The sequence below is a fragment of the Bos indicus genome, chromosome 7 (genome assembly GCF_029378745.1).
Source record: "Bos indicus isolate NIAB-ARS_2022 breed Sahiwal x Tharparkar chromosome 7, NIAB-ARS_B.indTharparkar_mat_pri_1.0, whole genome shotgun sequence".
In the NCBI taxonomy this organism is placed as follows: Eukaryota; Metazoa; Chordata; class Mammalia; order Artiodactyla; family Bovidae; genus Bos; species Bos indicus.
The window spans coordinates 15,578,550-15,599,184 of NC_091766.1; the positions used below are offsets into that span (position 1 = coordinate 15,578,550).

General features: G+C 54.8%; 1 protein-coding gene across 3 annotated transcripts; it reads right to left on the reverse strand.

Moving 5' to 3' along the window:
• Positions 1–290: 290 nt before the first annotated feature.
• ELAVL3 (ELAV like RNA binding protein 3) lies at positions 291–19,102 on the reverse strand. 3 transcript variants are annotated; one of them, XM_070792887.1, is made up of 7 exons: positions 18,709–19,102; positions 11,329–11,545; positions 10,842–10,945; positions 7,182–7,335; positions 6,805–7,030; positions 5,942–5,980; positions 291–3,956 (listed from the first exon to the last, which is right to left on the reverse strand). In XM_070792887.1, the coding sequence occupies exons 1-7, from the start codon at positions 18,715–18,717 to the stop codon at positions 3,605–3,607; spliced, it is 1,101 nt and encodes a 366-aa protein (XP_070648988.1). In that variant the 5' UTR covers positions 18,718–19,102; the 3' UTR covers positions 291–3,604. The 3 variants fall into 3 exon arrangements, with proteins under 3 accessions (XP_070648988.1, XP_070648989.1, XP_070648986.1); XM_070792888.1 differs by having other exon boundaries at positions 291–3,935; positions 11,329–11,548; XM_070792885.1 differs by having other exon boundaries at positions 11,329–11,548.
• Between the last annotated feature and the right edge of the window lie 1,533 nt (positions 19,103–20,635).

A 20,635-nucleotide genomic window follows, 5' to 3' on the forward strand; every position in this document is an offset into this window, starting at 1 on the left:
GAGGGCTGAACATGGTAAGCAGCTGTGCAGATCTGGCTCCGGTTTGAGGGTCTCACCTGAGATGCCCCGTGGACAGCAGAGCCTGGAACCATGTAAACAGACAGCTATTGGGTCACTTCCTTCTGGGTTTCCTCCTGGGCTGGTTTCAGACCCCACCCCCTCAATCACATGTGTGCTGTGGGGAAGCCAGGGGGCTCCAGATGTGAGCTAGGCCCAGAGAGGGACAGTGGCGTGCACTCAGCCACACAGCAGGGCCAACTGGTGTGTGGAAGCACAGACACCTGAGGCCATAAGATTCTGAACTTTTATTTTTCTGGCATGAAAAGTACAAATAATTAAACAATTCCATGTAAAAGTCTGTTACCGCGGCCAGGCCTGTAATCCCGGTAATAAATAGTGTCTAAACTCAACGCAAAGTGTTCTTGTTGGGTTTTGGGTGTTTTTTTTGTCTTTTTTTTTTTTTTTTTAACAGTTCTTTTATCACCTCCAACATGGACTCTGTCTTGATTTGAAACCATCCAAATAAATAACAGGATGAAGGAAGGGCTGGAGGGGCTGAGCCCCTTCCCCGCGGGCCCTGCCCCTGCCCCACGCAGGGATGCGGAAGACCCCAGGCCCCACCTCCCCTGGGGTGAGGGGCTGGCCTCCAGGAAGGGGGCCTGGCTGGCTGGGCTGAGTTCTGTGTTTTAGAAAAAGGAGTCCCCTCCCAGTTGGGGGTGGCAGGGGCCCAGGGCCTCAGTTGAGGGGGGTGTGGGGAGGTGCCCCCTCTCTGGAGCCCGGCCTCCCCCAGGGTGGGGAACAAACCCAGCCCTTATTGCTCACAGATGCCTCCGCCACGCTGTCCACGTGTGGACACGCGTCGCTGCGGGCGGACAGCAGAGGGGAGAAAGCCCCAAGAAAACAGAGGGAGAGGGATGGACCCGCTGGGGGGCCTGCCCTGCTGGAGGGGAGTGGGGAGGTTGGGGAGGACTTAAAAACCACAAGAATAAATAGGTTTGTGTATCAAGAACAAGCTAGGGTTTCACCAGCTAAATAGGACTGAAAAAATTCTCAAGACGAGCAAAAATAATCCCATTAAAGACCCCGGACGTCGCTGGCTGCAGGGACCTCCCTGCAGAGCACAGGCCCCCCCATGGGGCGCCGCTCGGCTACCATTACTGTTATTAATAATTATTATTACTTTAATGATTCCACTTCCCCTTTTATAAATAAATTAGGCATAACCACGTCTCGGCAAAACTTAAAGAAACAAAGAGAACATCGTGGTTCCTTTAAACTTGCAAACTGGATGAAGGAACAGAAATATACACAAATGTCCTTACAGGGCAACAAGGATAAATAGTTAACATAGCAATAAGTTAAAACTACAAGAAGCTCAATTCGGCAAAAAAGTACAAGAAAGTTAACTGGTGCCAGTTTATGTCTTTTTTTTTTTTTTTTTCTTTTTTTTTAAATCTCTTCTGTGTGTGTGGTTTTTTTCCTCTTCCTTTTTTTTTTTTTTTTTGTCGCTTTTTTCCTCTTCTGTTTGTGTTTTTTTGTCGCTTTTTTGATTTTTTTTTTTCTTTTTGTTCCTTGCAGCAGAAGCTCCACAGACGTTTAATAACAACACCGGGAGGGGTCGGGGAGAGAGAGCTGGGCAGTCAGATGGGGCCAAGGCCAGACACCAAACGCAGGGACACCGGAGGAGGGGCTGAAACTAGGGTTTGCCGTTCTTGGTTCTGACTGGGCCCACTGTGGGGGTGAGGGCCTGCGAGGGCTCCCGAGGGCTCCGGCCTTTGGCTTCTGTTGGATTTTTTTTTTTTTAAACAAAGAATGAAAACTAGGGGGATGGAAAAGCCCAGACAGAAGCCGAGGCTGGGGCTCGGGATGGGGGCTGCGTCCACTGCCCTCACTGATCTGGAAAGACAGAAAAACCCAACAAACTGAAAGGGGGTGACAAGTGGACGGGAAGAGAAGGTGGGGCTGGGCCACTGGGCCAATCCACCCTGGGCCTGTCCAGGAGAGTGGTGGGCGCTTGCTGCTGGGGGAGGCTCTGGAGCAGGGAGGCTCAGGGCCCAGTCTCCCCCTTGGCCTTGAGGGCCAGGGCCTTTGGCCCAGGGAGGCTCAGCCCCAGGGTCGGGGGTGGGGGTTCCTTTGGCCTCAAGTGTTGTGGGGGGGGGGCTGCCTCCAGCCCACCATGATGCCAAAAAGGTAACGAGGTATCCTGTGTCTGGATGCATGGACGCTGTGTGTGCACGCCTGTGACCGTGGGCAGCAGGGACCACTGAGGAGCCAGGAGAGATCTCTGCAGAGAACCTGGGGCGGGGCCGGTGGGGCTGGAGTGTAGCGGGTGGGGTGGGGCCAGCCGTCCTTGCTAAGGGAGGAAGTGGGCTGTGGACTGGACTGGGGTCTGGGCTGTGACCGCTAACCTGGGCCTGAACGATGCTGTGGGCATGTCTGTGTGTCTCTGGGTGTTGTGACTATGTGTCTCCATGCTTGGGTGTCTAGATTTATGTCCAAATGAATCTGTCTCCACATGGCCACGTGCACGTGAGGTAATGTTCCCATCTTCACGTGTGCACATTTGTCCTTGGCCACACCCACCTGCGGTCACTTCCTCCCTTGGCCACACCCACCTGCGGTCACTTCCTCCCTTGGCCACATTTGCCCACGTCCGAGTCCACCATGGCCATGCGTGTGTAGCCCCATACTTTGCTCTTCCATGTTTATTGGGCCAAGGAGTTTTCCTGAGGCGTGTCTCTGGGTCCCTCTGTGCTGCTGTGTGTCCCTGGGGGGTGTGTACATGTGCCTGCCCCTGTGTATCTTTGCGTGGCTGTGTTTCTCGGTGTGGCCCCATGGACCCTCAGCTCCTAAGCCCTGCTCCCTGTCCCTGCCCCAGTTGGTAAACATAACCTGCCAAAATATTTTTTTTTTGTCTTTTTTTGTGTTTTTTTTTTTTTTCAAGTTCAAGAATCCCCAGTAAAAATTCTCCACGAGGTCTTTTTTCCCTTTTTACAAAAATAGAGTTTTTCTTCCCCTCCCACCCCCCCCTTTTTTTTTTTTCATTTTGTCTCTGTTTCCAGCCCCTCCCCCTGCTCCTCACATTCCACACCAAGGGGCTCTGGGCCAGGGCTGACCACACCCCTCTCATGTTTCACTTTTTTGGGGATTTTTAAACCTGATCCCCCCCGTCTCAGGCTCACCTAGGTAACTGGGGAGGCCTGGGCAAGGGGGCCTGGGAGGGCACCCCCAATGCGCCCCACCCCAAGCCATCCGTGGAGGGTGGTTGAGGGGTGGGCTAGGGGCACATCTCTGCTTTCATTTTAGCCGAAAAAGGAAACAAAAACCTTCACCATGAACGAAACCAAGACGAGAGAGTGAACAGCCCAGCCTAGGGGGTAGGGGCATTAGGATGGGGGAGGGGGCCCCCCCCGGCACCCCCCATGCCCTGCAGACCCTCCCACCAAGTGCTCACCCTGTGGCTTCTGCAGGGACGCAGGGCCCTCGTGCCGTCCGTGGTCTGCCTGCGCTGTCTCTCTCGGGCCCCCTGTCTCTCTCTCTCTCTCTCTCTTTCTCTCTCTCTCTGTCTCTGCTGCCCGGGGAGGGTGGGGAGGGCGGCGGCGCCTCAGGCCTTGTGCTGTTTGCTGGTCTTGAAGGACACCTGCAGCACGCGCTCGCCCAGGCGGTAGCCATTGAGGCTGGCGATGGCCATGGCCGCCTCGTCGTAGTTGGTCATGGTGACGAAGCCGAAGCCCTTGCACTTGTTGGTGGTGAAGTCACGGATGACCTTGACGTTGGTGACCGCCCCGAAGGGCCCGAACAGCTGCCACAGAACGCTCTCGTCCGCTTCCGGAGACAGGTTGTACACGAAGATGCACCAGCCGGCGCCCGCTGCACCCCCCGAAAGGCCCACGCCCGCAAGGCCGCTCATGCCATCGATGGCGATGGGTGAGAACCTGGCGATGAGCGACAGGGGACTACTTTGGGGGTCACGCGGGCTCTGCCCTGACCCCCGGCATGCCCCCTGACCCCTCTTGACCTCTGACTGTGCAGTGACCTTGGGACTGTGTGATCCTGCATTGGCCCTGTGACCTTCATCTGAGACCCCATCCACCTTAAACCTCATACTCTGAGCCACTCTGAGATACCAGCCCCCATCTCCACCCTGACCTGAAGCCCTGTCCTGACCTCTGACCCTCTCTGAATGTTAGGTCCTCACCCACCATCCTTCCCTGAGTCCCAACCCACCTCCTGAGCCCATGACCTTGGACCCCACCTGATCCTCAGCCCTGTTGATCCCTGACCCCTTCCCCTCACCTGGCAACCACTCTCCCCTTGGCATTTCTTCCCACCCAATTCCTGTCCTCACCAGCCACTCAGACACCACCCTGACCTCACCCTTGGCAATGCCGCCTCTTTTGCCACACTGGCCATCCTGCCAGGAGGAGGCCCACCCGGAAGGGCAGTGCTGGAACCAGGGTGCGAGTGTGGCCTTTAAGTGTCCCCTTCTGGTTATTCAGGTCTCAGCTCCGTGGTCACCTCCTCTCTCTGGCCCTCTTCAGCTTTTTCCTACTTATGTACATATGTATGTACATATGTGGGCTTCCCAGGTACTGCTAGTAGTAAAGAACCCACCTGCCAATGCAGGGGACATAAGAGACCTGGGTTCGATCCCTGAGTCGGGAAGATCCCCTGGAGGAGGGCATGGCAACCCACTCCAGTATTCTAGCCTGGAGAATCCCACGGGCAGAGGAGCCTGGCTGACTACAGGCCATGGGGTCGCTAAGAATCAGACACAACTGAAGTGACTTGGCAGGCACACGTGTACATGTGTATGTTTTCGGGGGTTTTTTGGCGCACCTCGAGGCATGCAGGATCTTAGTTCCCCGACCAGGGATTGAACCTGCTCCCTCTGCAGTGGAAGCTCAGAGTCTTAACCACTGGACCACCAGGGAAGCCCCCAGGCCTTTTCCTATTTAAATCGGATATTTATTCTCAGCTCCATCTTCCCTGCAAGGTTCGGTTCCGGCTCCCAGGCCCAGAACAGCTCTCAGCACCAGTCGGCCCTCGGGAGAGGTGTGTGGAGTCAAAGAATAGAGGAAGGGGCAGAACTGGCTTCACCACATTCCGTGCTGGCTCCCTGCCTTCCTGAGGCTCCTCTACACCTCAGGACCCAGGACACCAAGGGCCTTAAGCTGTTTATATGATTGCTGGGCTCACTCTCTCCTCCTGGACTTTGCAAAGCCATCTCTGCTGCCAGGAACCCTGATTCTCTTCTGGCCCCGAGTGATGTCTCCATTGGATGTCCATCAACCTGTCTCCTACCCTACCTCCCAGATCACTGTTCATCTGTCTCCTTCCCCAAAGGACTGAGATAAGTAATAATATTAACAATAATCATAAGAGCTGCTGCCTTTTACTGAGCGAGCCCACACTGTGTGCCAAGCATCAAGCTCAGTGTCATTCCATTTCCACCAGGGCCACCAGGGGCAAGTCTGACTGGGCCACGCTGGGTTCCCAACCCCAAGCCATGCTCCTGGCACTCAGCATGTGCTCAGTAGCTCTTGATGGTATAGACACAGGGACCTTCAGAGGATCAGGATGTGTACAGTATAGCAGGGGCCTCAAGGTTCCTTGCCAGCTAAGAGGCGGAAAGGGGGCATCCTGTGACCCTCAGCAGAGATGACCAACAGTGGCCAGTGGGGGCACAGCTGTGACCCAGGCAACCCTGCCTGCCTTTCAGTGGAATGGAGAAGGCCACAGATAGGCCGTCTGGGTCCAAATTTCACAGTAGCCCTTTCTAGGCACTTAGCAGACTCAGTATTCCCCAGATCTCTTGATGGTCACACTATGCCCATACATGGGCAGTCCTGGGGGTGAGGTGGGGGAGGGCTCCATCAGGGCAAAGGTCCCAGGAGGGAATACGGAGGGGCTGGGGGCAGCAGGGCAGGGGCACTCTTACCTCTTGACTCCATAGGCCATGTTGAGCAAGTTGTCCAGCCTGTGGAGGCAGAAGGGGTGGTCACTGGTGGCTTCTGGGCACACCCCCTGGCTGTGACACTGCAGCCAGCCTGCCCTCCCCGCCCCCAGCCAGCAGGCCAGCAGTGCTGCCGGCCCTGCCCCCTCCCGCCTGCTCCCCGCCCGGCTGGACACCGCCTGGCACGGAACCGCGGTCACTCACTCGGGCACCGCCTCATGCCGGTCCTGCTACCCACTCTTCACTGGCATCCTCGCCCTCCCACACTGGACACCCAGTCTTGCTCTCCCATGCCACCCCCCCACCTGCCCCCAACTCCAGCTCTTGGGTCCCTAGAAGGGAAGTTTCAAGTCTCTTCTCCAAAGTGCCTGGGTCAGGCAAGTGACACGGCCTCTCTGAGCGTCAGGGTCCCTGGGGACCCTTTGTCCCTCAAGGGACAAGATGGGCTCTGATCTCATGGCATCACTGAGCAGAAAAAGCAAGGGTGCCTGCCCCCCAGGGAGCACTCTGTGGCTTGCACCAGTGGAACCAGCAGCTGGAGCCACGTGCCCAAGGGAGGGGGCAGCCGGGGCTGACCCGATCGGGTAGTTCTAGAACTCTTGACGCCAATAATAATACTCACAGTGGCCTGTGGACATTGAGTGCCTGCTGTGTACAAGGGCCTGGCCTCAACACAGGACAGGCCCCCACATTTCCTCTTTTCTGCCCTCAGCAGCCCCAGAGTGTGGGCATCATCCCGGAGTCTCTCCACTGTGCAGGAACGGGGTTCAAGGAGGGCACCTGCAAGCCTCGGGCACCCGGTTCTGGGGGTCTGGGGTATCTAGGGGCAGGGAGCGGCAGGGGCTCACCGAAAGCGCTGTGTCTGGTGGTGCAGGGGGCCTGCGTAGCGCCGGGCGGAGGACTGGTAGAGCTGGGTGAGCAGCGCCTGGCCCGTCTTCTGACTCGGGTTGTTGGCAAACTTGACCGTGATGGGCTCGGCCGCACCCAGCGGCTTCTGCCCGTTCAGTCCTTTGATGGCCTCCTCGGCTTCGATCCTCTTGTCAAAGCGGATGAACCCCACACCCCGAGAGACACCTGCAGTGGGGCGCGAGGGCTTCATGGGGACCCGCCCCCTCCTGTGTGACCCCGCCCCCTCCTCCCTGCTGTTTGTTTCTCCACTCTCGTCCCACCTGGGTGTCTCTGTCCTGCGTGCCCCTGCCAGGTGAGCCCTCCCCGGCAGCCTCACCTGTGACCTGGTCCACCAGGATGCGAGAAGTGATGATGCGGCCGTACTGGGAGAAGAGCTGCTCCATCTCTTTCTGGCTCATGGTCTTGGGGAGCCCGCTGACGTACAGGTTCGCATCTCGGATAGAGGCAGAGCTGGGTCTGGCATAGGATACCTGGGGGAGGGGGTCAGGCAGACAGGGCTGAGGGCAAGACCCATATCACAGATGGGGAAAGTGAGGCAACACCCAAACTGCCACTGCGCGACAGACATCCCTCATCCATTTACTCAACAAATACCGTGAGTGGTCAGTCACCATGGGCAGTGGGCAGGAGTCAACCGGGGAGTGGTCAGAGGGGACGTGGCTGTGACCAAGATAATGAACGTGGCTCGGCCTGCGTAGAGCGATGACAAATACCTGCGCCTCTGCGGGGGGGTGGGGGGGGGCACGTGTCTCCCTGGGGACTTTGGAGACCTTTGCGTCTCTAGCTCATGCTCTCAGGCTGGACATTCCAGCAGCATCGACACGTCTGACTTCTTTGGAAAGTGAACCTGGGGTGCTGGCCGGTCTCTTCCCTACTACACTGGGCACCCTCAGGGTCACTCAGATCTTTAGCCCACAGCTCAATCCTGACAGCTCCAGAATGTCTGAGCCAGCACTGGGACTGGCCCCTGAACTGCACATCTGCGTGATACCTGCCTCCAGGTGTCCTGTGAGGAGGCTTCATGGTGGAGGAGTCACACTCAGCAACCCCAACTTGCCTCCACTCAGTAATGACAGTTCTGTCGTTCCAGGCGCTCAGGTCCCCAGCCTTGGGTTGTCCTCGACGTGTCTATCACACCCACGTCTAAACACCATCATCCTATCGGCTCCACCTTCCTCCTTATCCAGAATCCACCTACTTCTCCCCATTTTCCTCCCATTGCTCATCCAGACCAGTGTAGCAGGCTCCACCCTGGTTCCCTGCTCCACTCCACACCCCCCCACAGGCTGTTCCTCCCACAGCAGCCAGGGGGCACCTGTGAGCATCTGAACCAGGTCACATCCCTCTGCTTAGACTCCTCTGTGTCTCCCACCTTCTCAGAGTTCAAGTGCTTCTCATGGCCCACAGGGCCTTGCATGACCTGACCCATCACCACCCCCCGCGCTCATTTCAGCCCACTGTCCCCCTCAACATCTCTATTCCAGGCACACAGGCCTCCCTCCATGTTCCCCAAACACTAGGTTTGCTCCACCCTCAGGGCCTTTGCACTTGCTGTCCCCTGGGCTTCCAACTCTCTTCCTCGCCTTTCTTCTCCTCCATGCCTCTTGTGAATATCCTCCTGGTCCTTTCCCATCCGCATTTGGTCCTCCACCCTTAGCCCCGTTCCTCTCTCAAAGCCCTTCTCTCAGTTATGAAATAAGACACATTTCCCTATGACCCTTCGATTCATTAATTGTGGTCCAGCCCAACAATGAAACTCTCTGCAACTGTTTGAAAAATGGTGGATGTGTATATTTATTTCCCCGAAACAGTGGTGAGTATTGTAAAGTGGGGGAAAGAAAAGTCCATTTACAGAGCAGCGACTATTGTGTGACCCCATCTCATTGTGTGTTTATCAATGTCCTGGAAACATGGTCTAGAGGGCCCACCCCCAAACGCTAACAGGGTGAGCTAGAGCTATCGGGGGCAGGGGGTGGGAGGATAAGCTCCTTCCTCCCTTACTTCTGCTGATGTCTATCTTTCTGTTTCTTCTAAATTAACCTCTGGGTAGAGGAGGTCATTGTCAAGGGTCCAGCTTTCGTTTAGGGAGGTGAGTTGCAAGGGCATATTACTTCACTAGAAGTCACTAATTAAAAAATGAACAAAATGAAAAAAAATAAACCAAACAAAACAAAAACAAAAAAAAAATGAACAAAATGAATAAACTGGGCCAAGGGTATATTGCTTCTGGAGTGGGGGCAGGGAGATTCTAATTGATGCAATTGTGCGCACCCGGGGCCCTCCAGAAAACTAAAAGACAAACATCACAGCTGCTATATTTCAGTAATAACAATGAAAACTCATGGCAATGTATTTGATGGCTTCCACTCTTCCCCACCCTAGGGGCTGTGCCTTTTTTAGGGATGACGACTTGTTGATGGATTGGAGCTGGGGGACGGGGGAAGGGACGCTGAACTCCTAGGTGGGTTTTGGGGTCAGGGGTCATCCAAGGCAGAGTCGGCATTCAGGGTCCTTTCCCATCCTTCCATGACGTGGGCTGACCCAGATCCTTCACCTGGGTATGGGCTCCTCCTACACCCCTTGACCAGGATAGGGCTTGGCACACAATGGATGGCTGGAAATATTTGGGGCACAACCTGCTGGAATACCTAGTTAGGACCAGCCAAACACCACAGCCACCCAGGCACACACACACACGGGGCCACACTAGGATTCCCACTGCACAGCTCCGGTGACTACACCACCAGGAGGGGGACACAAGGCCATTGCCACATTCATGGAACTCCAGGGTAATTACCTGTCACACCACTGCACAAGCCCTCGGTGTCACACACATCCCACCCCGAATGGGGCACAGCTAGACACACCCACACAATTTCACCATAACACACAAACACCCTGTCACAGCAAGACACACCCACGCAGCCCCACCAGGTCACAGCCGGAGTTGTAGTGTGTCACAAAGCACCTACCAAGAAAACCCCATGTCCTCAGAGACAGAGAGTAACACAACCTGAGTCTATAAGAGCCAGGCCCGCAGGATGACAGCCACTGACCTAGCCACGGGGTCCCACAGACACCATGTCTTACAGCCTAGGGTGCCACGCACTACACACGCATGCCACATCACCCGCATACAGTAGCCCTCAGGGTCATACAGTTCATCACTAGGGTCCATCCTCACAGCCTGGGGGCTTCTGGGTCCACTTGGCCACAGAGGGACCCATCAGACCCTTGTCAGCCTCCACATCAGGGAGAGGAAGAGATTCCAGCACCTCTGTTTTTATGCCAAACTGGGGGCCAGATGGGCATCCTCCCCAGCCTACCCTCCCCCAGGATTCAGAAGCAGATTTGTGGGGTGGAGCCCAAACACCCCCAGGCAAACCCGGAGAGGGGGTTTCCATGGTGATTTCCCCCCCACCTTCCCAGGGAACCTGGGCTCGCAGGGTCCCAGCTGCAGCTGCTGAGAGGGGAGGTCATGGGGGGGAGGGGCATTGCACAAAGGTGGGGGAAGGGCCCACCCCTAATCCCACCCTCCCAGACCCTAGTTAGGCTCCAGATGGCAGATGGGCCCCCCTCTCCCCCATTTCCATGACAAAGGCAGGGAGGGGGCTGCACACCAGACCCTGGTCACTCCTACAGCTGAGGGGGTGGGTACCTCCAGGGCCTGGCTGACTCCTTGAGTTGCCAGAGAATGTGGGGTTGATCATCTCCCCATCAACAGGTGAGGAAACTGAGATTCAGAGAGCCAGAGTCATTGGCTCTGGGGCCCCAGACAGAAAGCCTTTGGGGAATGATTTGAACCCCTTAGGGGATGAGCCATGGGGGAGGATGGGTGGCCGTAGGGGGAATGGACATGTGGGGAGGGTATGGCCAGGGGGGTTGGGTGGCAGTGGAAGGGTCAGTTCAGGTGGGTGGTAATAAAGAGGAAATGGGCACAGCCAAGATGGGGAGTCACAGGAACCAGGGCGCTGACCTTGATGGTCTTCGTCTGCAGTTTGAGGCCGTTGAGGGTGTTGATGGCTTTGTCTGCATCGTTGGGGTCAGAGTAGTTCACAAATCCGTAGCCGAGGCTCTGCCCTGCAGGCAGGACCAGGACGATGACCTGCCAGGGTCCTCCCAGACCCAGGCCTGAGAGGCTGACCACCCCCATCACAGTTATGAGAACCAGGATTCCACCCTTATTTATTCCCCCAGTGTACCACCCTACCCCCAGGACACCTCAGACCCCTCCAGTATCCCACCTAGGGTTGCATCTGTCTCCCCATCACACCTCACATTCCACCAAGGTCCCACCTGCTCCTACCTGGGCTCACACCTGGCTCCCCATCATACCTCAGGCCCCACGAGGGTCCCACCTGCTCTCATCACCTCCCACCCGGGGTCACTTCTGGCTCCACATCACACATGTACTTCTGAGGCTGCCACCTCCATCCCCTACCCCTACCCGCCAGAAGCCACACCTGTGATCTTGTCCCGAACCAACTTGCAGGACTCGATGTCACCAATGCTGCCGAAGAGGCTCTTGAACTCATCCTGGGTCATATTCTGGGGCAAGTAGTTGACAATGAGGTTTGTCTTGCTGTCATCAGTGGCTCCGTTTGTACCAAGGAGTGGCCCGTTGGGCAGGGCCGGGCCGGCCGGGCCCCCTGCCACCTGAGACTCCATGGCGCCGAGTATCTGCTGGAGACAACAGGCCACACCCACTCATGGCCCAGTCCCCACACCAGGGTTTGTGGTGACAGATGTGTCATGTCTGACATAGGCTTGAACACTCAGAGGGGATAAGGTATTATTCTTACAGCCCCTCCCACTCCTTGAGCACTGGGCAAAGCATTTTGTGTGTGATTTTACCTGGAAAAAGTCCGTATATAAATGCCATATATGCCCTTTTGCACATATGCTTGCCCATTTGTCTAAAACCAATCTACACTTTTAGAATAATGAAATGAATACTTTTGTATTCAGAATTAAAATTGCAACCTTTTTAATTCACTATGAAACCCTCATAATCCCATTCCTGACCTTGTACTTTGCTCTTCCCACCAAAGGCAAGTCCTATCCAAATATGTTAATATTTCTTTTGCTTTATGCATAATTTTCCCACTAGGTGTTTACACCTCCCCACCTGTTTTTCCACTGAGCCATTTTGGATTTTTTCTGTATAACATAATAACATCTGCAAATAATGATATTCTTCTTTATCGCCAATCTATACCTATTATTTATTTTTCTTGTCTTATTGCAGGGGCTACCTTGTGATCAGTTCAGTTCAGTTCATTTCAGTTGCTCAGTCGTGTCCGATTCTTTGCTAGTGGCTTTTTATTCTTGAAACATTAAAGGAAATGCTTTAAATATTTCACAGCTAAATATGATCTTTACTATAGGTTTTTTGGTAGATGACTTTTATCAAGTTAAGAATGTTTAATTTTATTCCTAATATCCTAACAAGATATTTTTTAAAGGAATGGATATTGAATTTTATTGACTATCTTTTTCTACATCTATTGAAATAATTTTTTTTGCTTTACTATATTACTATCATGAACTGCATTAATTGATTTTCTAATATTAAGTCAACTTTCCTAAGCTAAACTAAACTTGGTCATGTTGCAGTTTTGTTTATATACATTGTTTGATTTGATTTGCCACATTTTTTGATGGTTGTTTGTTTGGGATTTTTAACATCTATGTTCAAGAACGGGCTTCCCTGGTGGCTCAGATGGTAAAGAATCTGCCTGCAATGCAGGAAACCCTGGTTCAACTCCTGGGTTGGGACGATCCCCCAGAGAAGGGGATCTTTTACCTGGAAAAAGTCCATCCATATATAATGAAGACTCTACCAATCTATTTGGGTTTCTAGGTGAGGGCACCCTATTCACCAACTGTGCCATAGGAGAAGACCTAAGGAAATGCTGGCTACTTTCCCTTCTCATGCCCATGACAGACAATACCAACCAATCCCAGCACTGTGGGGAGAATACTACCCACTCCAGTATTCTTCCTGGAGACTCCCACGGACAGAGGAACCTGGCGGGCTACAGTCCATGGGGTCACAAGGAGTCAGACACTATGTTTTTTGATCCATGCAACAGCTCAGTAGAAGTTAATTATGCTATGACAAAGAATATGAGGCTCAGAGATGTTAAAGAACGTATTAAAGTCACACAGCATATCAGTGGTGGCATTTGGAATGCAAATGCAGACCTGTCTACACCTGAAGACCACTCTCTACCATTCTCTATGAGAGTCAGTCAGTCAGTCAGGTACCAGCTCTAACTCCTTGTTTTGTGTGCTTGGATATACTCCTTATTCTCTTGGGGTCCTCTGACTCACTTTGCTGAAAATTCAAATAATTAGCCTTGGCTATCTTAAGAGTCATGTAGAGAAAGAAGAATTTGAAAGCCACATCTGGGCTCAGAAGGAAACAGTGCTGCGGTTGGTTGGTATTGTCTGTCATGGGCATGAGAAAGGAAAGTAGCCAGCATTTCTTTAGGTTTTTCTCCTATAGCACAGCTAGTGAATAGGTTTCCCTCACCTAGAAACCCGAATAGATTGGTAGAGTCTTCCTAGAGGGATGAATTAAGAAGGATTTAAAGCCATATTCAGTTTCAGGAGGAAAGACCATTGTGTGATTGATTAGCAATGTCTATTGCGCTGATAGAAAGAGCCAGCAGGTTCACATCATCTCAGTCATCCCTGCCCCAAAATATCATACCATAGTTGTCCCCAGATTTTGGGCATATTGTGTACTAGGCACAGAGCAAGGCCCTCTACAGGCAATTTTTCTTTTTTCCTTATTCACAACTCTGAAAAGAAGAGGGTTTTATTTCCTCAGCTTAAGAAATGTTGTTTAGGTGCTAAGTCTTATCTGACTCTTTTGAACCCCATGGACTGTAGCCTACCAGGCTCCTCCATTCGTGGGATTTTCCAGGAAAGAAAACTGGAGTGGGTTTCTATTTCCTTTTCCAGGGGATTTTCCTGGCTCAGGGATTGAACCTGCGTCTCCTGCATCGGCAGGCAGGTTCTTTACCACTGAGCCACCTGGGAAGCCTGTTTAAGAGATGCTACAGAAAAAAATAAAAGAGAGAGAGAGAGACTCTGGACTAAATGGGCTTTCCAGAGGGCACTAGTGGTAAAGAACCTGCCTGCCAATACAGGAGACTAAGAGATGGCGGTTTGATCCCTGGGTTGGGAAGATCCCTTGAAGGAGGGCATGGTGACCCTCTTCAGTATTCTTGCCTGGAAAATCCCACAGACAGAGGAGCCTGACGGGTTATGGTCCATAGAGTTGCAAAGAGCTGGACACGAATGAAACGACTTAGTATGCACGCATATGGACTAAATGCTTGTGTCCCTCCAAATTCATATGTGAAACCCTTATCCCCGATGAGATGGTATTTGGAGGCGGGGCATTTGGGAGGTAATTAGGTCATGAGGATGGAGCCTTATAAAAAGGGCCAGATGATCTCTCTCCACCATATGAAGACAGTGATAATATAACCATCTACAAACCAGGAAGCTGGCCCTCACCACGAAACCAAATCAGCTCACACCTTGATCTTGGACTTCTCAGCCTCCAGAACTATGAGAAATAAATGTCTGTTGTTTAAGCCACCCAGTTAATGGTATTTTAGTCAGCCTGAGCTGACTAAGACAACAGATGAGGAGAGTGAGGTTCAAAGATGTTTAAAAAATTACCAAGATCATGCAGTCCATAAATGGTGAAACAGGGATTTGCACATGAGCTTTAATGATGAGAAGTCTATAGTTCTGACTTCTACTGCCAACAAAGCCTAGTGCTGGCTCTCACATTTTCCAGCTGTGTCCTTAGGTATGCTGCTTCACACTTCTGGGCCTCTGCTCCATTTTCTTGAAAACTCCAACAAATTACCAGTATAGTGACCAGAAAACTGATTGTGGGTGCAGCTGGAAAGCATTCTGGGATCGGTTGGCTATGTCTGCCGTATACACAGTCATGGGAAGTGGAAGCAGGCTTGTCCTGTCCACCAGTCCTGCTATTAATAATCATCCCGCTTCACTGACACCTCCCGTGTCCGGTACCCGGGAAAGAACTCAGAGACACTGCATGATATAAATGGAGAATTTGATTTCAAACCTGGATATGTTGGACTTCAGAGCTGTTTCTAATGACTGGCCAGCACACTGGGGGCAGCTCTGCCACCATATGGCTGTATGTCCTCAGAGACAATCTTGGCTCTTCTTTGGGCTTCTGCTTCCTTGTCATTTATTCTTATTTAAAGGATGGCTCAGAGGGTCAACTCCCCTGCAGCTCCAATTGGCTGGGAGTGGCTATCTGGGAGATCTGCCTGGAGAATTATTCTTTATTTTTTTCCATTTTTGGCTGCATCATGAAGCTTATGGGATGTTAGTTCCCTGATGGGGGATTAAACCTGGGCCCTCGGCAGAGAGAGCATGGAATCCTAACCTCCGGACCACTGGGGAATTCCCTGGAGGATTATTCTGAAGCCACATCCAGTCTCACCAGGAATACAGACTTGGTTGATTAGCAATGTCTGCAGCAGGCTCCTGAAAGAAAGCAATAACGTACACTCCACACATCAGCATCCTGGTCTTAAAACAACACTTTACTAATAACATAGCCATGAGTTGAGGGCCTGCTATGTGCCAGACAAAATTCTCTATGTGAAAATTCCCAGGCAGTTCTCCCAACATTGAATATTATGGAGCTCTTTTCATCATTTAACAGATGACAGATGAGAAAGCTGAGTCTCATTGAAGGAGAAGGGGTTGAAACAAGGTTGGGTAGCACACAAAAAGTGGACCAAGAATTCAAATCCAGGGTTTAGACCCAAGAGCCCACTCTCTTGGTGAAATGGCCAATAATAAAAATAATAACAATAACAAAGCAAAGCCGAGCACCCACTCAACCCCAAGCCCTGGGGATCACTACATTTAAACCTACTCTGTTGGCCGAGTCTACTCATTCAACTCAACAAGTTATTTACTAGCTGCCACCAAGCTGCTGCTTCCACCCTCCTCACTGTGTGTCCTTTGACACTCATGCTGCCTCCCTGGGCCTTTGTCCAACCACTAAAAATATGCCACAGAGGTCCCCCATGTATGGAGAGCTGGAGTCTGAATTTATGTCTGGGTTCAGCAAGTTATTATTCTGTGTTCAGTTAATGATGTCTATGCAAGCCCCAAAAAGCAGGACATAGTACGCAAGGCACATCAGATTCTAGCTTTGGAAGCCCTACTATATGCACTGAACATGTATAATTTTCACTGTTTTTCCACAATCATGCTGAAAGCTGGAGATTATCTCCATTTCTCAAATGGAGAAATTTAGGTGAAAGGAAACTGGGACTTGCCCAGGATGACAAGGAAGTGGCAGGGATGGTTTTTGGGTTTGATTCCTTGATCTGATGACCCTAGAGCCTACAAGGTTACTGGTTCTCCACCTCCCTGAATGCTATCATCAACTTGGATGGGGTTAAGAGGAGATTGGGGGGTTCCCACTAGGGATCTTGAAGCCCAGCCTGCTAATCTCAACCTTCCCCCACCCCATCTCCCTCGCATCTGTGCCAGAGCTTAAAGGGATCAGTGTCGCATTTCCTCCGAGGCTGAGCCGGCTGAGCTGCTAATGGGGATCGGATTGGTGGAGGCCACACCCTCTCGGGCTTCAGCCCACAGCAAATGCATGGCCCAGGATGACACAGGAATCACAGAGACCTTCGAGGGCTGAGGGCTGTCCCAGGACAAGGATGGAGAGGTGAAGTCAGAGGGGAGGAAGGCAGATTAAAGACGGAGCAAGTGGGAAACTGCCCCCACCCTCCCGCCCACACTCTCTCTGGCTCTTCCTCTGGGTCTTTCCCTCTTTCTGCTACACTTTTCCTGTTTCTCTTCTCTGTCCGAGTCTCTCCCCTCCGTCCTTCTTTCCCCTCTGCACCCTTCTCTGTCTCCCCTTCCGTCTCTCTCTTCCTTCAACTCTTTTGTACTATCATACAAACATCTGACATATGGATTTTTGCAGTGAACACACCTGAGATCATTTTGCTGTGTCAGACCCCTTGGCCTCCAGCTGTGCCCCGGTCCTAGTCACAGTGACAGATGCTTGGGCACCCACGACAATAGGGCATTGAGTGGCTATGCATGGTAAGGCTGGACCACCACGTGGTGCTAAGTGAGCCTCCCACTTCTGGGTCCTTCTCCCTTCATGCAGGGCCATCACTGTCTCAACTCATCCTCTGACTTCCTCCCAGCCTGTCTCAGTGGTGGGTCTCCGCCTGAGTACTTTCCATTAGAGTACTTTCCAGGACTCCGAGGGCTCCAAGGCCCTTGTGTGACCTCTGACCACACGTTCTCCCCTTTGTGCTTCAGCTTCCCTTTTTCAAATGGGGGCAGAGATCAGAGCAATGTATGCTGGGCTGTTCTGGGGGTGCTGAGGGTCCTCAGGAGGCCTCACTCACGTTCCTAGACCTGGGTGAGGTGCATGAGACAGTGAGGGAAAGGAGCTGGCCTGAGATCACACAGCAGGAAAGGGTGGCCTCTCTCAGGCCTCCTTTCTCAGAGCCAGGTGGGTGGGACTCAAGGTCTGGAAGGGGAGAGGCCCAGGTATGGAGGGAGTGCTGAACATACCCCCACCCATTATGCTCTCTACTACTCGAAAAAGAGGTCCGGAAAGAGATACAGGGTACAGAGACACACACGCAGAGACCTGACAGACAGAAAGAGCGAAAGAAGGAGGCCCGGGCGCTGGGACCAGACAAAGGACGCTCGGCGGCGCGGGGAGTAGAGTCGCGCGGCGGGGGCGGGGGTGGAGCCGGGGTGGGGCTAAAATTGGCCAGCCCCGCCCCCGGGATACGCCCGGGCTGCGGAGTGGAGTGGAAATCCGAGGGCTCGGGCGAGGCCGGGCCCCTGGGGCCCCGGGGGCGGGGTCTAGATGGGCGGGGCAGGGGCGTGGTAAGAAAGGGCGTGGCCGGGCGTGGCTGGGCGCTCGGGAGCTGACCAGCTCGGCGGCTGCTGAAAGCACCGGCGCTGGGCGACGGGCGCCGGCGGGCGGGCCGGCGGGCGCGTTCAAGGTCACCCCGCGGCCCTGAGCTCTGGCAGGGTGGGGCGTCTTGACCTGGCCTAGGGGGTCTGCCTGAGCTCCTTTCCCCATCCTCCGGAGGCGGGGGCTCAGGAGCGGCGGAGCACTAACCCCCCCGCGGGCCCTCTCTCCCCTCCCCCTCCCAGCAGCCTGAAGCGCCCGCGCGAGGCTACGGCCCGCGAAGAAGCACCGAGAAACAAAGGGACGCGGCGGCGGTGGCGGCGGGCCCGCGGGGCCTCCGGGCGCGCCCCCTCTTCTCCCCTCCCCGCTTGCCGCAAGGTCGACGGGCTCGAGGACGAGATGCCCGGCTCCCGGGCGCGGTCGAGGCCCAGGGCGCGCGATCCGACGCCACCCCTTCCCTGGGGCTCTCGGGGACTCCTTGCCGCCTGGTCCTGGCCCAGCACCAGTGATTGGGGCCCTGCGTTTGCCCGGGAGGCCTGCTGAGTCCGGGCCTGGATGGAGGAGGCATCCTCCGCCGCCGCGGCCCCTCCCCCATCAGGCCTGCTGAAGAGGGGCAATCCCGCCCCCAGGGCTCCGTAGGTTGTCCCCCGAATCGCAGGTCGATTCCCTAAGGCCTCTCAAGCCAAACTCTAAGCGCCCCCAGCACTCTGGGCGCGGCTCTGCCCACACTTAGGCCCCGAGGCTCGGTCCTACCCCCCCCATCCAGGCCTAGCTAGGCCTGGTCCTACCCCCCCACCCCCATCTCCTCGGAGCCTGTGCCTAAACCCTCTCCGACTAGATTCCCTCTCAGCGACAGGGGAATACCTACAGTGACCATTCTTGTGTGCCCGGCGGGCGCGGTCCGTGTTGAGGGCGGCTCCGAGGGTCGTGCACTCTTTGGGGGGCGCTCGATGCTCAAGCCGGGGTCCTGCCGGGGCGGCCTCTGGTGCGGCCGCTGCAGAGGTCTCGGTGAGGGCAGCGGTTCCCTCGAGGGCCGGGAACGGGCCCGAGCCCGGGTACGCGAACGCGGATAACCGGGCCCCGGGGTGGCCTGCGGGCAGCAGGGGATGGAAAGAGGGAGCGGGCGCGGGATTGAGAACGCCCCCTGTGCGGCCCCGCGGGGCCCGGGGAGGTTGCGCTTCCCGACAGAGATCTCGGCGTTCTGCCTTTCGCCGCCGCCCCTCGGCCCGGCCGGTCCGGTCCCCGGTGTTCAGTCCTCTCCCCTCGCCCGCCCTCCCTCCCTCCCTCCGGCCCGCGCTGCGCGCTCCGCGCTCTGGGCCGCGCCGCCGCCGCCCCCAGCCCTTTATAGCAGCAGCTGCTAGCGCCGGCGTCGCTTATTGGCTGCAGCAACGGAGCCCCGCCTCCTCGCGGCGCCCGACGGCGCGGCAGGTGGAAGCGAGCGCGCGCTGGCCAGGACTTCGCACACACAGAAAGCACACACAACCTTGGGGGCTCCAATTGCCAGATTCGGGCCCTTTTGCCCTCACGGATCTTACTTCCTGCGTTGGCGCCCCTTCTTGGGCGGGCTTTCGGCCTGGAAGACAGAAAGCGTTCCTCTCTGTCCAGTACCCGGAGCTGGAGAAGCAGAGAGGGTGAGGAGGTAATGATGGCTCGATTGTACTGCCTTCAGAAGGTGCTGTCCACGTAGAAGACTGTAGAGGGACGAGGAACCAGGACTTCACTGAACAGAGGCCTGGGTCTCCTGCGTCCCTCCCATATTTGGGAGAACCACATGGAGGAAGGTGGGGGTAGCTGAAAACCTTTTCTGCCTGCAGAAAGAATTGGGATCCTGTGGATTTTGAGCAGGGAAGGTTCTCTAGAATTCAGAGTGGGTGGGGAATGGGCATACCACAGTCAGGGGCCCTGCTCCAAAGGGAGTGAAGAAGTTTGGGGCTCAGGCTTCTAGGCAAACTCCGCTGGTGTCTTACAGACCCGGGAAACCATCAGACCCTTCTCAGACCCCGTAAACTTCGGGTAGACGGTTTTGCCGTGTAAATGTTCTGGCTTCCGGGGCTCGTGATTGATCGCTTGTGGGGTCCCGCTCCCTCTCTGCTAGGGGGCGGACCTGGCCTTTCTCTCAGGCGATACGGGGTGGCGCAGTCTCCTTTGGAACGCAAGTGCACGTTTTTGTCGGGGCGGCAGCCAGTCTCGAGGAGGTGTTCTCACTAGAGCACTTAGGGGCGCCTTCGAGTGAGGCTTCAGCACCACAGACAGCGGTCCGACGGCCCGGTCCAGGGCGCTGCAGGCGGGGGAACCCGGATCCCCTAACTTGAAAGTCGCAACCTGAATTCCATCCTCGTCCCTGCACGCCCTTTTAGGTTCCAGACTGTCCTAGAGTGCCATCAAACCCAAGGAGGAAAGCCTAATTTGACCAATCAGGGATGGCCCCCAAGAGGGCGAATTGAGGGAAGATGCCTTCGAGATTGAGCCAATGGAAGTGCGAGCAACCGAGAGCGCGGCCACGCGAATGGAAAGGGAAGACCAAATGTAATGGCCCGCGCAGTCGGGGCGGTGGCGATGCGGGTCCCGAGCTGGCCCTATTTGGATTTGCCTGGGCGACCTCGCTGTCGACCCCGGGCACCCCGACCGATGGCTTGTTCCCCGCCGCATGTTCCTCCTGGCTCCTGTCGGATCGGAAACTGTGCTCGTGCCGGGAAGGCTACTTCTGGCCGCGCAGACCCGGCTGCAGTTCCCATGGAAACTGCTGGCTCCCGGTTGTGCGGGGATAGCTAAGGGGGCTGAGCTTCGCGGGGAGG

Coding starts and splice junctions, on each gene's coding strand:
- ELAVL3 (XM_070792885.1), bottom strand. Junction 10,946..11,328: donor GGTTCGGGACAAGATCACAG/GTGTGGCTTCTG, acceptor TCCTGCCTGCAG/GGCAGAGCCTCGGCTACGGA. Junction 3,957..5,941: donor ATGGCCTATGGAGTCAAGAG/GTAAGAGTGCCC, acceptor CCCCCAAAGTAG/TCCCCTGTCGCTCATCGCCA.